At 39.4% G+C, this 16282-nt stretch overlaps 4 protein-coding genes across 6 annotated transcripts in view; 1 reads left to right on the top strand and 3 right to left on the bottom strand.

Moving 5' to 3' along the window:
* LOC108549969 (shootin-1) overlaps positions 1–1032 on the bottom strand; it is a 5531-nt gene extending 4499 nt beyond the window's left edge. Inside the window, exon 1 of the mRNA XM_017903559.1 lies at positions 692–1032. The gene's annotated coding sequence lies outside the window, so the exon portion shown is untranslated. The remainder of the gene's footprint in view (positions 1–691) is intronic.
* Positions 1033–3877: 2845 nt separating this feature from the next.
* On the top strand, positions 3878–6064 carry LOC108550017 (hexosaminidase D). Its single transcript, XM_017903612.1, has one exon. It carries the CDS (start codon positions 4080–4082, stop codon positions 5829–5831), a length of 1752 nt encoding a protein of 583 aa, XP_017759101.1. The 5' UTR covers positions 3878–4079; the 3' UTR covers positions 5832–6064.
* A 477-nt stretch (positions 6065–6541) lies between these two features.
* Positions 6542–7951, bottom strand: LOC108550113 (ras-related protein Rab-28). Its single transcript, XM_017903762.1, has 2 exons — positions 7541–7951; positions 6542–7469 (listed from the first exon to the last, which is right to left on the bottom strand). The coding sequence occupies exons 1-2, from the start codon at positions 7787–7789 to the stop codon at positions 7245–7247; spliced, it is 474 nt and encodes a 157-aa protein (XP_017759251.1). The 5' UTR covers positions 7790–7951; the 3' UTR covers positions 6542–7244.
* Positions 7952–7978: 27 nt separating this feature from the next.
* Positions 7979–14096, bottom strand: FipoQ (F-box/LRR-repeat protein FipoQ). Of its 3 annotated transcripts, none has more exons than XM_017903734.1 (8): positions 13800–14096; positions 11527–11726; positions 11090–11364; positions 10736–11002; positions 10295–10664; positions 9994–10197; positions 9692–9922; positions 7979–9623 (listed from the first exon to the last, which is right to left on the bottom strand). In XM_017903734.1, exons 1-7 carry the CDS (start codon positions 13908–13910, stop codon positions 9787–9789), a joined length of 1563 nt encoding a protein of 520 aa, XP_017759223.1. In that variant the 5' UTR covers positions 13911–14096; the 3' UTR covers positions 7979–9623; positions 9692–9786. The 3 variants fall into 3 exon arrangements, with proteins under 3 accessions (XP_017759223.1, XP_017759239.1, XP_017759230.1); XM_017903750.1 differs by lacking the exon at positions 13800–14096 and adding an exon at positions 13207–13506; XM_017903741.1 differs by lacking the exon at positions 13800–14096 and adding an exon at positions 11833–12326.
* Between the last annotated feature and the right edge of the window lie 2186 nt (positions 14097–16282).

The following is a 16282-nucleotide window of genomic DNA, read 5'->3' as shown; positions in this document are numbered from 1 at the left end:
ATGCCGAAAATTCCGCTGGCGTTTTCACACCATGTCCAACTATTTTTAATTCAAGCCTCGCGTTCTGTAAACTCGACGACGACGAAGACGACGGACGTATCATGTCGGAGAAGAGAGAAATGATAATTTGAAACGTGCCGTGTCATGCAAGCTTCGACACAGCAGGTCGACGGTCACGTAGATTGTTGCACTTTTCCGCGCGAACATGCCACTTGCAATTCAATTGGTCACCTTGTTGGTATCGTTTCACCATTTACGTTGATCGATTCGTAAACGAGCGATCAGTTCACGCCTTTGTCTGTCGATCTGAACGAGAATCGATATCCGTGGGTGCAGATTCACAGGATTATAGAACGCAGCGTTTACCAGAAACCTGAAGTCGGTCACGAAAACAGTCAGACGTAATTTAACGGTCGCACATACGAATGGCAGCATCACGTGCCGAATCGCCTCTACGGAAAGTCTATGAAGTCCTTTCACTTTTCCTGTTTCGCGCTGGTGGATGTTGAATGCTGTCAAACGGTATTCTTTACGCAGTGCACACTTTCGTTCAACGCAATTTCCCGCATTCTTTTCGCGAGGAAAAACCTCCACGGTTACGTATGTTACTTTCGAGAGGAATCGCGAGGTAGGATCGAAATGAAAGAAAGCAAAGGCATAAACGTGACGAATTGTACGATTAGAAACTTACGATTCGTGGCTGCAAAGTTTAACACGAGTATACCGATCGATATATCACGATTGGTCACGTCACAGCATTTTCGAATACTGATCAAGCGACGACGAGACGAATGAGAGATGTCACTACGGAACGTGCGAAGATATTTTAACGGAACAATGGTTCGATCTGTGTGGTGAAGGAAAGAATGACAGAAAAAGAGGAAAGAAGGTGCGCGTTCTCCGACGTTCGCGCGCATACTGCTCGCACGGCTGACCGTAATGTCACGTTATCTCAGGAGGTTCCAGACGACTCGAAAGAGCCCGGGAGTGCGTGCCCTTCCTTTAATGAAAGCCGTTGGTGTGTGTGTTCGTGGCCGCAAGGTTTCCTCATTGTCAGCGAAAAATCACCTCACGCACACTCTCTTCCTTTTGTTTACACACAATTTCCCGATGCATTTCGAAAGAAATGCAGTTGCCGTGCTGCAATTAACTCGATAGAGAATTCACGCGGGATCTTCATCTTATTTCTTTTTTTATCTCTCTCTACTTTTTCATACGAGAGGTTGTCACGTGTTATCATTGGCATATCGAGACTTATGTTAGTTCGATTGATCCATTAATCGTTTTTTTTTCACTCCTAAAGTGCCAACAAAGACGGGTTGTTCTCTAATAGCGATAAAAGAAACGAAGCAACGTTTCTCGCGTAATTGGTCGCTTCTTATACAGTGCATCGAGTAGCTTGCTTTAATAACGCGTTATCACCGGATCTGTCAGCCATGAAAGACCCTTGAGAATGTATATCGTTGCTCTGAACGAAAGCGTGTGCATGTGCCTACGATCGAGAATTTTCTCGGGGGAATGTGCAACGGATACGCAGCTGTCTTCGACACGTAACGTTGCTTAATCGAAACGATCGTCGAATACGTTCACCACAATTTGCGTGTTATCAACGGTTGATAATCAAATATGTATTTTATGCATACCTCGACTATTTACAGATTTCGGTGCTCTTTCGAACAGCAGCTTTGATAAATTTCTAACCGAGGAATGTGATTTACGGGAATATGAAGTCATAAACATTTATTTGAGCGTGCTGATCTCGCGTTTCTACGTACAGATTTTGTCTCTCGAGTTTCGGTTTAATTGGCCGGCAACGCAAATAGATGTAGATATCGTACACTCGTTGTCAAGGTATGCATATGTCAGGTACATTAGCAATGATCTCCTCGATTCCCCCCCGATACAGTTGTTTTTTCGGTCACGCAGCTGCATGCACACTCGGGGAAAAAACTGAACAAACATAGATACAGCGTCTACATGTGCAGACTTGAGTCATGATTTCTGAATAATCGTTGAAGCCGAGTCTTTGTCTCGGTTCGGTTGCTATGAAAGCACGTTGACGCCTTTGCGGTTTCAGACTCGGCCAATGTAGATGGAGCGAATTGAACAATTTCGTTTAGCTAAATCGAATATTTTTTCGTTTGTCACTGATAACAATATGACTCAGAAAGGATGATTCCCTTTGTCCCCGGGGCACTCGTTCTTGTTATGGAATTTTCAAGTAAGCGTTTATACATTACTAAAATATCGTTTAAATCTAAATTTATTTTCATATCAAAAATGTTACAGGAGGATCGTGATTTCGAGATAGCTTTCCATTCCCTGCGTGCACACTTATTGATCGCCAACTGCGCAACGTCAAGGATCTACTGCGCAGGAACGGTGTAATTCAAAATACGACTTTCTCTTCAAATACTGGGAATAATATTTTCTCACAGAGACAAATATTTTTGCTTTCATGTATCGTATATTATGATACGTTAAATATGAAAGCGCATTTATCTTTGAATATACGATGATTATTCGGTGAGTTTTTTTTTTTTTTGAAAGAATGTTTTGTGAAATTTCATTTCCTCGCTTTTAACCATAAATCGTTTGTTTCATATAGATGTATGAATAAAATGGAAAGATGGAATGATAATAGTTAAGTTAGAAATACAATTTGAATATAAAATTGATCACAGTGAATACTGTAACAAATTTGTAATCACAAAGATGACAAAAACGCGCGTTATTCCATGCGCATGGTTTAAACTCCTGTAGAGTGGCATCATTAAATAGCTTTATTGTCTAGAATTATTCCCCTACTCTCGTCATAACTAAAGAGATGTGAGTCATGTTCATTAAGTATGTAACGGGTGGTCATACAGTTCGCGGAAACTGGAAATAAGATAAAGGACTAGGATTTAAGATTTCGCTGCTAAGGATTCGATTACACGGCTACGAGCCTCTCCGGTTTCGCTCGTCTTTGATTCTTTTCTTGTTAAACGTACGAGTACTCTATTTTCGTTCTTAGCTTCGTGCAACCCTCCGTTCTGTACTTTATGCGCTTAATCGATGTGTATTTTCCACATAAATTAACGAACACACCGAATATTTGTTTCAACGTGTTTTATTCGATGATAAATCAATAGTGAGAAATGGATGTTTAAAGAAACAAAGTGAGATCGCAACGCAAGTGCCGAGCACATCTTAATTCAATATCGTTGCAAATTATCATGACCTGCTGGATCTCATTAAGTAAATTTAATGCAGAATGACGAGCTGTTATTTATAGGTCAAGCGCACAGCAGTGGCAACCCTGATTTCATAAATATATCTTTCAAACGAAATCGAACGAGGCAAGTATGAATGATTAATTGATGTTTTATTAATAATATATAATATTCGTTCTACGAGTCATTAAAATGTTTTTTTCGTATACTTTGATGATATTGTAGGTAGATCATTATTGGCTGTAAAATTTGTAAAAATTTATAAATTATTGTAATAAATATTATATTATGTGCAGTATAAAAAGATGGTTATGTACAGTTTAGGGAATATTTCTGTCATATTTGCGATAACGTGATATCCAATCGTATAAAAGCACACATTGACGAGTATCAAATGTTCCTACGATATCTCTATTTCTTAATCAAGTAAAATATACAAATGTTTAATTTACAAATTAAATGAACCAAAAGTGTAAGCAAATCAATTCAAGATATTCTATAGGGTTAAAGAGAAAATATTATCTTTCGCAGTTGCCTAACCTGATTTTCAATAGCGTTTATTACTATATAGCAGCAACAATGATCTGTTATTTCTGTTATTAATCTGTGATAATAAAAAAAGCTCGTATTATTTTGTTATAGTAGTAGTTGATTACAGAATATTATATTAATTTGTAATGATAAATTCGTATTGTCTAAGTTTAATTTAAATTACGAGTTTAAAGGTAACATACGTTGCTTTCATACAAGTGCTGACATTCATTAGGAAAAGCAATCAGATCGTGCTACAAATAACAAGAGCTTTGATTAGATAGAAATAACAATAAAGTGAGTCGATCTTGATGTTCTGCTGGACTGACAATTATGACGCGATTAAGAGGCAGAGCCTCTTTAATGGTCATTATAATGATCAGTTTTACCCTGTTGATTGTTATTTATCATATTCTCGGTAATGAGGTCAAGGACATCGCGTCAAATAAATTAAATCCGCGACTTAAAATCGAAGAAGTTTATCCATTGAGCGATCTCACAGAGAATCCCCGTAACATTGCCAGAAGACAGCAAATAGAGGCTCAGATAATGGGAAAATTAAAAAGCGATGGAGAAAGGTTATTCAGTGACTTCAATTCTGGTAGATCATATGCAGAAACGATTTCTTCCTTTAAGGGTCATAAAATTGTGCATTTGGATTTAAAAGGTGCTCCTCCCAAACCAAGTTATTACAAGTACCTGTTACGTTTGCTCAAAAAATTAGGTGCCACTGGTATACTTATAGAGTATGAAGATATGTTTCCTTTTGAAGGAGTATTACAAAATATCAGTGCAGGTAATTGCTATAGTAGAAGGGATATTGCTAATATTCAAAAGATAGCCTATGAGAATGAACTTATAGTAATACCATTGATTCAAACTTTTGGTCACATGGAATTCATTCTTAAGTTAGACAAATATAAAGATTATAGAGAAGTACCACGTTACCCTCAAGTTCTGTGTCCTACTTACAATAAAACTCTTCCATTAATATACGAAATGATAGATCAAATAATGGAAACACATTCTGATATAAAGCATTTACATATTGGAGCTGATGAAGTTTACCAAATAGGAGAATGTTCTAGGTGTTTAGACATAATGGTTAAAAGACAGTGGCGTAAAAAACAACTATTCTTAGATCATGTCTCAAAAGTTGCAAGATATATCAAAAGCAAATACCCAGAACTTACAGTTCTTATGTGGGATGATGAATTTAGAGAAATATTATCTAAAGAGATAAAAGACAGAGATTTACATTTAATGGTAGAGCCTGTTATTTGGAAATATACCACTGATCCTGGAGCATCATTATCAGATCAACTGTGGGAAGGTTATGCATCGGTTTGGAAAAATGTTTGGATTGCTACAGCTTTCAAAGGTGCTACTGCACCAGATAGATACTACACCGATATTAATTACCACATGGAGAACCATCAACGTTGGTTAGAAATTATCAATAGATATTCTACTCAGATTACTTTTAAGGGTGCTATCCTAACAGGATGGCAAAGATATGACCATTTTAGTGTGCTTTGTGAGCTTCTACCCTCTGCCATACCCTCTCTTGCTGTAAATTTGGCAATTTTACAAGCTCCAGATTTAAGTGGATTTCCTACAGAAGTACCTTCTCCGATATTACAAGCACTGCAGTGCGAGGGTATCATCTCTTTAAGTATCCCAGAACCACAATACGGTTGGACAAGATGCAGTTATCACGGTGTATCAATATATGCTGCTATACTCCGGCTGTTTTCATTGACTCAGGAAGTCAATAAAATGGAGCAAGATAATACGTTTAAGGGATGGTTAAAACCGTACAACTTAAAATATTCTTTTTCAAATCCTAGTCACGTAGAAAGAGCAGTTTCAGAACTGGATAGACACAAGATGGAGATAATGTATATCGAGAAAGAAATAAGAACTGCTATGGAAAACATATACGATAATTATACCATACAAGAATGGATAGAAACATACATCACACCTTTGAATGAGAAATTTACTCAACTATGGGAAGCTAAAGAGAAGATCCTAGAGAAAAACGTATGGCCAAGAAGACCATTAACAAAATCTGACGTATAAGTCAATAAACGAATAGCTTCCATATCATGTAATATGAGACTGAGTACCGCACTAGGGTAAACAGAGAAGCGATCTATTAATCAAGACACTTAGAATCCTTGTTTTCCAAAGGGACGAGTAAATGGGTGGTATATAAAATCTACCAAAAGTATAATTTTGCACCTCGTATGTCTAATGTATAGGATACGCTCTATATTTCGATCCAAATGTGTGATCAAATTCTATCGACTGCACCGTCCGTAAATTAGTATCGTTCATTTGATCATGAACAATAAGTTCTTTTTTTTCTTTCTTTTTTTTTTATTCATCTAAATAACACTCAAATAAGAGATTTTGATAACTCGTGTACTCGGAAAGCGAACGATAATTTTTAAATTAGCACTTCTAGAATACGAATTTAAGTCTTAAATTTGTATATATCGATATTACATATTCAATGAAGCGTTGATTGAAAAACTGTCGCGAAAGCTGATTAATTACTCGGTTCGTGAGATTGTTTGAACAATTAAAAATGAATTCCTGCGTTGTTTGATTCCTAACGGAAAGAACTTTACTAACTTATTTTCTATTTATTAACACGTTTCACTCTTTAATGCTTCCAGTGTGCATTTTACATGTATGCTATTTAAAACTGATTATTCTACAAATGCGCACATACTGCGGTCTCACTCATTCTTACTTGTTAAATGATTTTGTTCTCTTTCGTTGTATGCGTTTTATTTTGTATATTTATGTTTTTTTTTATACATGTATCGTTTTGCATGATTAGTGCCATTAATGATTAGATTTAGAAAAAACCGGTGAATCAACAGTTTATAAAAATAGAGGATATATCTGCGATTCGCTTAATGGACAAATAGTTCTCTCGATTCCTAACCTGCGAATAACACTATTCGTTTGCCATTGGGTTCTACTTAATCTTACGATATTTAAAATCGATCGTGGAGCTTTCTTTATCCCATCTTCTCGGTATTGAACGATTTTTTCACGAGCATTTATATAAAATCATCAGAGGATTCGAATACAAGTTCATATGGCATGTACTCAATCGACAATGTATGTACATTAATATAATGAATATTATTACTATTATTGTAAAAGTATTTTTAACATTGTTACTTCGACCCATATTAACATTATTACCGCAAGTAGTAAGATTTTATCAATAAATAAATCTGTTTTTAAATCTACTACGAAGACACACCAGTGGTTTATTGCATTGGCCCCTCATGGTATAAGTGAACTCTCATGGACGGCGAGAAAGTACCGAAAAATATCTGTTCAAACATCTTATGTACACCCCTGTCATTCTCGACTTTCGCCATTTTCCATATAATCATCTTTCCTGTTGTTTCACAAGATTTATCCAGTCTGTGCGTGAAAAATATCCCATTGCAAACATCACCATGATTTTCACTGTAACACGCACACTGCCGATTTCGAGCCAGGAAAATGGGGATAAAAGGGGATTTGAGTTTGTTTCTTCGTGGGAATTCTTTTCACAACCTTGTGAACCGTGCTCATGTCTACCGTGTCCCCTATTTCCGCGATGATTATGGGCCTGTGATAGTCCTGATCCGTTTTCGTCAACCGGACACCCAAGATCTGCGCGGCTAAGGTCACCAGACACAAAGAAACCTGAAAAAAGGATAAATTTTCTTTAAAATAAAAATAAATTTCGTTCTTTAATCGGTCGGAAAATATTTTACCGCCTCGCCAGTTCTCGCAGAGACATCGTGGGACGGAAATCCGTTATCCGCCGCAAATTTGTGTGTCCGATCCTTTTTCACCGTCCTCTGATGCTCCATGTCGCATTTGTTGCCAACTACAGCCATCAGCGGTGTTTCCTCGTAGCTATTGCTAAATTTCCTAATTTTGTCTATCCATTCCTCCAGGACCTCGAAACTGAAACTGTTCGTAACGTCGTAGACTAAGAGTATGATCTGAAAAATATACATATGTGCTTTTCCATCGCAGAAAAATCCGATTGAAATTCTTCGATGATGATATTTCGTTGGAACGTCTATTGGGTGTAGTCCCTTTTCTTACATGAGCACCGAAGATGTATTTGTCCAGCATGTTGCCATGTAGCGCGAGCCCGCCGACATCCCATAAATGCAGGTTGACATTTTTGTAATAGCCGACACTGACGTTCTTCAGGAAAAAGTCGATCCCAGACGTCGGTGTGTACTGTCTCGTGAATTCGTTATTGCAAAATTTTTGGGCAATGCTGGTCTAAACAGGGAACCTTGAATTTCAGTTATTCGGAATTGCTACCCCCTCGCTGTGGAGGCTCTCGTCTCTTTTTAAATAAATAATACCTGCTTGCTTCCAGGAAACGAGAGAAAAATTTTCAAACGAGTACACTTTGTTCCAAATTATATACTTTTCGGGAGCAATTAAATATGCTGGAATTAACCGATTCCTCGAGTACGCAAGGTCTCAAGACGAAATTCCAACGTCGATCGAAACTCGCGTGTTACGTCCGTCTGCTAATTAATAGTTGGTCCTATAGTTCTTCGGGAACTGGTCGTGTTAGTAATTAAAGAGCAAGAGACTTTTGAGGAAGAATTAAAGATAGTGGGGAAATAGCTGGAGTCACGAATACGCGATATCGCGTAAGCTGTGGAGACTCTGTTGGGTATTTCCTAGCGACAATACGCAACACTTGGAGTGACAAATTACTTCAAACTGAACGTTTATTATCGTCATCAGAAATGAATGGAAGTAAAGCGTAGTAACTGCGGAACACTCGGTATTTCCGAAGTACGTTTAATAGTGGCACTGACCACTTCGCACGGTGTAAATAAATCGATACGTTGCTTGGTTCTTTGAAGCTCAGAGGCACACTGGACTCGAAACAATTTAATCGTACTAGTACATACTCGTACGTTTCGAAAAATTCCCGATCGAGGGTCAAATCGATAGTTTCCCTTTGGCCAGGACGCAGAGACGAGAGACTTAACGCAGAGACGAAAATGACCAAGCTAGGGCTTGGATTACGCTTTCAGTAGGCAAGTAAACGCTGGAGACACAGGAAAACTCACTTTGCCGGATGCGGAGTCACCGACGAGGACGATCTTCAGCTTCCTTACCATTAGGTCTTCCTCGGTGTCGGACATTGGGGAAGATCGGGATAAGAGGAGCGCGAGAGGAAGAAACTGAGACGAGAGACGAAGAATTCGGGAATCATGCGAAAAGTCGTGCCGGCCACGACGGTTCTGCGTCGACTATAATGCAACATATAAACGAAGGGTCTGGCATGTGGCTAGAGAATGAAATCGAGCGAATCGACCGACCAGCCGTGGCCAGTGCGACGTCGTCGTCGTCTACACGGCTGCATGAATAAATTAGCGAATAATCGATACTACTACGAACAGCCATTGTGCGTGCCCCTGTCTTGTCGATATTTTACCTGGCAAACTTTTTCCTACCACAATGCTTCCATTAATTATGAACGTGCTGTGATGTAACGGATCGTGTGGTCTTGTGCTTCTACGTGTCAAGGTTCCTCGTTCTGCTTCCCATTGATCACATGGTTATTCTGTCTTTGCGTTCTTTCCTTCGTTATTACGCTTTTCTCTACATTAGTGCGGTAACATCGAACGAGTCGAGATTTCACAAGAATTTTACCCGAAGTAGTTCGTTCACTCACGCTACGCGCTCGGAAATAGAGTAGAAAAATATGCATCTGTTATTTTACGCGCGATTTCTTATCTTAACACTAGGGATAAGCGCTTAACTAATCGCTGGTAGACTCGTTCTTCCATCGCAGTTCTCGTGGTTCGCTACCTGAACAAAAATTTTTCACGAATGTTTCTTCCTGGTACTAAGATCAGCTCTAGGGTTAAACGTATTACCTCAGCGATGTGCTTATTCGTCTCGATAATTCGGCTTATGGAAAAACTCGTCTATGAATCCCTCGTAGCGTATGTACAAGCGTTTACCGTAGAAATTAATTAAAAATCAAATCCTTGTAATTCTCTAAGAGGTAGTAGTTAGACACGCGGCAGCACGTCGTGGTTCGAACGACCGTCAGCCTGTCGGCACGCTCGAAATTGGCTTTGACTATCTCGTAGTACCTCCCATCGCTGAAACGCATCGATGCTATAGGCACAGAGTATATTTTTATTGCCAGATCTTCGAACATTTCGAAACTTACCTCAAGCTTAAGCACCGTAATTTAATACACTTTACACGAAGTATATCTATAGCCTTCTGGCTTTTGTCGGAGAACCGGAGGTTCTCTGGATCCCAGCGGAGCTCCAGCCGCTCTAAATTTGGACAATTGTTAGCAATTCCGTCCATCAGCTGGTCCACGTGAATATTCACACCCAGCCTTTCTGAGGTCCCCATTACGAGAATCCTAAAATAAAAAGATGAAGATATATGAAGTTTTAAGTTAACCTATCAGTCCAGTCGTAAGAGATCGGAAATTTCTCATCCGAAGATGTGTATCTCACTTGGCCTTGGTCAATATGGGTAACACACTCTGCCACAGCTGATCCGTGATGTGTGGCATGCCGGATAAGGATAGTCCGTAGAGTTGTTGGCCATATTTCGACAAAAATTTATGCAGAGCGTCGTCGGTCAGGTTATCCGAGCTGTCCAGCGCCAAAGCGATCAGGGTTCGAGGATTGCCCAGCTCGGCCCAGGCTTTCAACACGCTGTCATTGAACCCGTTCAACTGACCCGCGCTCAGGAAACGAAGGTTTGGAATCCTGGTCAACATGTCGATGAGACATTCCGTCGATAAGTCCGTGCCAGTGACGTCCAGCTCCTGGATACTCGACTTCTCCCATTCCACCTGCATCACGTATTCACTCTGAAGATCTGCAAAAGATTCGTAGTGTCTTCTTCGAGTTCTCGAAGGTGGAGTTGTAGTTTGGTGAATGCTTAGCTACTTGTTCCTTGCATGAGAAGGCACTTGAGTCTCCTGCTTCTCTGGAACAGGGTCTTCATGGTGGAGCCGGTGACTTTGGCGCAGAAGTTCACTGCCAGGCATTCCAATTGAATGCAGTTGGAAGAAAATGCATCGATGTGAGAATCATCTACGAAATTGATCCCGTACAGGTTGATTACTCGCAGATTGGGGGTGGCCGATTTCAGTTTGTGCACGTTTATCACCTCGTAAATCTCTTCCTCCTCTTCCTCCACCTTTTCGTACGTCCCTAGAAGTTGACAGCGAGTAGAGTCAGTGTCTCGTTCGAACAGGTGGTATCGTAAGGATTCGCTCGGAACTGAAGGTAGACACGAACCTATAAGGTGAAGGATCTCCAGGCCATTGATGAAGTTGTAGATCTTTCTCATGAAGCCCTCCATGAAGATTACCTCGGACAGGCAGATGCACATGTACTTCAGCTTGGTGGGGAAGGCTTGCATCTCCGAGAAATCGTGCAGTTGCATGGCCGTGGAGAAATCGAGCAGCATGTGAGTCAAGTTTGGACACTTGTTGGCCAGTTCGTGGAGAACCGTGTGCGTGATCAGCTCGATCGGCAGTTCGATGTACCTGAGCGAAGCTCCGAAGCGCGTGCTGGTATCAGAGAAGATGATTTTAATACCCGATGACACTCTTCGATTCCTCGTATTCTTAGTGTTCGCGCGTTATTTTGGCAAGTAGCGAGAAATTGTTTCTGGCTTGAACTTCACGGTCGAACGTTACATGCCAACATTATACCGATAAAGTATCCTCTACCTGATCAAATGCAGCAGATTGTCCAGAGAGTTCACGTGCAATCCACTGATTTCCGGCCGCAGCGATACGTGCTTCCATAATCGCGTGTCGTAGGCTATTTGCCGCCATCTCTTGCAAACACGTGCCACCCTGCATATTTCGCGATGAGACAGGTAACTGAAGATATTCAGCAGCACCTTGTCCGGCAGTTTCTCTATCGTCTAGAAAGATGAAACACGACGATCCTTAATAAAAGACGATTGGACAACTGGTCCTCGAATTTTCTCGACCTCCTGCCACGATTCTTCTGCAACATTCGTTACTTACTGTCCCAGCGAAACGACTTTTAACCACGCCGCCCTCAGACACGAACATCTGAGACGTTTCCACGGCGATCTGACCCCAGACATCGACACCCCCGAGATCCATCTTGTTATTTTCTCAGAACAAACTCGTGACACGAAAGGAAACTCGGTTTCTCCTTAAAAAGATCCTCTATCACTGGGTGTACTTCGATCAGCGGAATCCTCGATGACGCTGATCTCCCGATCTGACGCGACGCTAGTCGGATTTTTGCGTGGAAGACCGAAAAGAATTTTGGAACACGGTGAACAGGAGGACGGTTCGTGAAAATCGCGGCACACGGCGGATTTCGAGGAATCAGATGTTCTAAGTCTTCCACGGGACTTCTAATCGGATCGCGCATGCGCGTCGGCCTAAATATAAGACTTGGAAGACCCATCTCCGCTTTAATTTTAAACTCGTCACCTGCAGCCAAGGTGCATTTCCCTCTGTTTCCCGTGAAACGTCAAGATTTCGGAGTGTAGAAAATATTCCTGTGTTTCTTGTTACAAGCTCGGTTGCACGTGTACAAGCGATAAAATGAATTTCGGGAATGTTCATGCGGTTTACACGCGGGTCAACCCGGAGCAGACTCGTTTTCGCTTCTTCCATAAATCAACGCAGTCATAAGCCCGTGTCTCGAATCGGTATGAATATTCGGTTTACCTTTGCAGAGACTTTGTAGTTCGCCTTTGTACTTCGTTTCGTCTTTTTATAGCTATGGGTGAACGCGGCTCGTAAAATATTTTACACTTGCTCTGACAGATTTTAGAGTATCATAGGGTTGCTAGAAATCTGCCAGGGCAGATTCTGGTTGATGTAAGACTTGGAACTTATCCGACACGAGACCTAACGACAAGACAAATTCATGCACGTGGTACCTACATGAAGATATATGTGCGACAACAAAAAGTTTCATTTAATGAAAACAAGTTAATCGGTGTTAGATAAAATACTTATACCTTGTTATCTGATTATCCGTGTTATTATCTCAGGATATTAAAAATTCGAGTGTTCCGATTAAATAACGAGAGGGATAAAAAGTCGCTTCGATTTTATAAACTGTTTTTATCCATCTTTTCTTTAACTATCAGCTTTATTGGATCGCAGATGCACCAAAAAATGTTTCTATCGTACGAAATACGAATCGTGATACCGATAATAGCTTTATTACACGTCGGATATTTTTTCTTTTCGAATGATCCAAATGTAAATATGATAAATAAAATGTAATATATCCTTGAAATAATAGACTCAGAAGTCGAACACACGGAAGCATCGTGTCGTTTCGTGTTAATCGCGTAGCATTTTCGTATCGATCAAACGCAACTATCGCTTGTATTTTAACGAAATAATTACCACGTTCGACACGATTCTGTTTCGATAAACATTACCACCAAGATCCTCTCTAGATATCGCACTGGTGGCGAATTCCACGTCCAGTCGGTGCCAGGTACTCATCGTTGTAAATGCAATTATTTATCCTGGAACCGCACGATCGATCTAAAATATATATCACTTTGAACCACACTCTGATCGAGACCAAACTATTGAAACCGTGGCGTCGTATGCAGAAAAATGAGAGAAATGCTCAACGTTTCTCCATTCATGTTAGCTTATTTCACAGAACCTCGAGACATCGAGAATCGAGGAATGATCCCGGGCTGGGACCAATTTGTCAGAAGTTCGCTGGCTGACTGGACCATGCTAAGACACTTCAAACTGCGTGTAGCTTAATTAGTTATAAATAAAGGCAAGCAGTCAGTCAGGTAGACAGACAAGATAAGAATAGATAGAACCCATTAGTACACCCCAGCAACGCGAAATAGAAAAGAAGTCTAACTTCGTCACGTTACGAGTTAGGCGTTCCTGCATATATAAATAAAAAGAATATAATGTTACTGCAGCTTTGTTTTCAGATTGCAAGAATAATTGCTGTTTCGATAATTTACCGTGTTTGGCCGTTTTATAATCTCCTTGTTATCCCCCTCGAAGCTGTTGAGTTGCTGAAGAGCCGCTTCCACGCTCAATACGTTCCAATTTGACATTCTTCGTGGGTCCATGTCGAAGCTGCGCCGATCGATCGAAAACGGATTTAAATATTGAAAATGTTAGGATATATATAGATATGTATATATATCTTCGTGCAAACGGTACACCGATTACGATTACACTCTAACATTACACTGTCCGTTGACAAAGGGAACAAATAAAACGTGCACTCTCACGATAACGTTGACAGCTTAGTTTTCAACATACAATGGCACACCGAGGAACGATAGGAAACTGTACACGATGTGTCACACAAACGATTCATGTATCACAATTACACAAAAAAATGCAGGTTTTAGGAAGATCGAAGATCGAGAAATCGCGTAGATTCTTCTTCAGAGGTGTTTCCTGATAAAGGATGGAAGAGTGGGCCATCTTCTGTGTGACACTCTTCCTTTGAAGCTTTTGGAAAAACAAACCAAAGTTCGAATTACGTAATTACCTTGTATTTTTCGTGATACTTGTACGAACTAAACGACGAACTTCTCTCCCTTTTTTGATACTTATCGTCAATTTGATTAGAACAATGCAACCATGGATGCTTACCGAAAATCGACCTACACGACCATCGTGATGTTCTTATGCTAAGCACCCTACGTTCTAGATCGGAGGTGAAAAATGTAACTAAAATAATCTTAACTTTCTGTCGTTCCCTAAAATAGCACGCTGGAGAGCTGTGCCACGCAAGGATGCACAGCCAACAGAGGGCCGTCATGGTACATTGCGGGACTTTTCGAAAATTCAACAACAAAAAACGCACTGTTTTCCATTTCACGTGATTGTCGTCGTGCTCCCATTGTCGCTATTTCTAGCCACGGTTAAATTCGAAGAAAATCGAGTTACCTGTGTTTTCATATCGGTCTCAGTCCATAAAAATCGATTCGTCTTCGCAGGACTTCTATTTAAAGGATTCAGAACACAAAAAAGGTACATTAGCAATGACAGACATCTGCTTTTTCCAATTTTGGTACTTTTATCCCACATTACTTGTAAGTTAAATAAAAGAAAAGAAGATAGAGAGAGAAAGAAGGACGAAAGATATAGGAAAGGAAGAAAGGATTGTGGGGTCTTTTTAAGAGTTCAATTGCATAATGTAAAGAGATATCACTGTTCTTAAAATATGAAATGTACAATTCTGTATTGTTTTACTTTCACTTCTATTATACTCGAAAAATTTTGCAAATGACAAGCGCCGTGTATGCACGACAGTTGTTGAATATCTTTTTGATTGCAGGCCAAATACATACCATTTGGCTAGGCGCCATTAGTAATTTGATTAATTAAGGCCGTATATAATGTACGAACAGTGATGGTGACTTACAGGATCTTACACCATGTAAATCTACTGTATTTAGTTTGTTTATAATTATTCCATGGACATAAATGTTTTCTTGTATCGAAAGTGTCACTAAATAATTCATTCGTGTTCTCAAACAGCGCTAAAGTATTCTATATAAATCGTAATGTTTAATGATACATATTGTTTACTTTAATTTGTTGAAAAAAAAAATAATGAAAAAGAAAAAAAAATTTGTACCTGTTGGTATGTTTGCAAATTGTCATTCAAGATGGCGTTCGAAGTTTCGTGTTACCAACTGTAGGTGTACAGATTCGAGAAGATGGGACTCGAGTGCATTTGTATAAACATAAATAATAATTTTCAATTTCTCCCGTGCATGTTATTAACTAAGTACATGGATGTGTAATATTTTAAGGTAGATGGAATAAATGGTGAATATGAATCATAATCTCGTTAACAATTAGTTGCATATATTTTTGCAATCGATTGCGAGTTTCAATGCGTATGGAAATCTCGCTTTTCATTTAATATGATCTTTGCATATAACTGCACAATAGCAATATGTTATCAATAATGTTCATTCTTTCCGCTCTTTGTTTCCATATATGTTAACTTATCGGTGGTAACTAGTGACAGCATTTGTTATCTAACAATAAGAAAATGTGTAAGCACATACGTTAATCGATCATCAAAATGGCGATTGCAAAAGTGGTATTTCGCAATAGATCGCAACAAATTTGCTTTGATAGATTACAAAAAAGATTATTTGAAGAGTGTCATGAGTTAATTTTAATCTGGGAAAAAATGGAAACGTTATATGATTATATTCGTAGTATTTAAAAATGGAGGTATATTTTTTTATCTTGGCGATATACTTTCAGACGTAGAAGTGGTATGATAAAAATACTAAATATCATCGAGTCGAAGTTAACTATCGCATGGTGGCTATTTTACGCAAAATTGGAAATCAAATGAATTCTATTTTGAAATTCCAATGAAATATTTTATATATTTTTAAAGCGCAAAATAACATCAAGGGTCTTATTTCTTATTTTTTTATTTTTACATTGTTATTCATACACG

The sequence above is a fragment of the Eufriesea mexicana genome, unplaced genomic scaffold (assembly GCF_001483705.2).
Source record: "Eufriesea mexicana isolate 0111107269 unplaced genomic scaffold, ASM148370v2 scaffold4744748127, whole genome shotgun sequence".
Lineage (NCBI taxonomy): Eukaryota > Metazoa > Arthropoda > Insecta > Hymenoptera > Apidae > Eufriesea > Eufriesea mexicana.
The sequence above is the reverse complement of the archived record's forward strand: the minus strand, read 5'-3'. Positions and strand labels throughout refer to the sequence as shown.

What these genes read in the sequence shown, in the direction of transcription:
- LOC108550017 (XM_017903612.1), top strand. Translation starts at nt 4,080, where the DNA reads ATGACGCGATTAAGAGGCAGAGCCTCTTTAATGGTCATTATAATGATC.
- LOC108550113 (XM_017903762.1), bottom strand. Translation starts at nt 7,789, where the DNA reads ATGTATATTTTTCAGATCATACTCTTAGTCTACGACGTTACGAACAGT. An exon ending in CTGCGAGAACTGGCGAGGCG is followed by an intron (nt 7,470 to 7,540) that starts GTAAAATATTTT and finishes TCCTTTTTTCAG; the next exon opens with GTTTCTTTGTGTCTGGTGAC.
- FipoQ (XM_017903734.1), bottom strand. Translation starts at nt 13,910, where the DNA reads ATGGACCCACGAAGAATGTCAAATTGGAACGTATTGAGCGTGGAAGCG. An exon ending in GGAGATCCTTCACCTTATAG is followed by an intron (nt 11,003 to 11,089) that starts GTTCGTGTCTAC and finishes GTCAACTTCTAG; the next exon opens with GGACGTACGAAAAGGTGGAG. An exon ending in CCCATATTGACCAAGGCCAA is followed by an intron (nt 10,198 to 10,294) that starts GTGAGATACACA and finishes TTTTTATTTTAG; the next exon opens with GATTCTCGTAATGGGGACCT.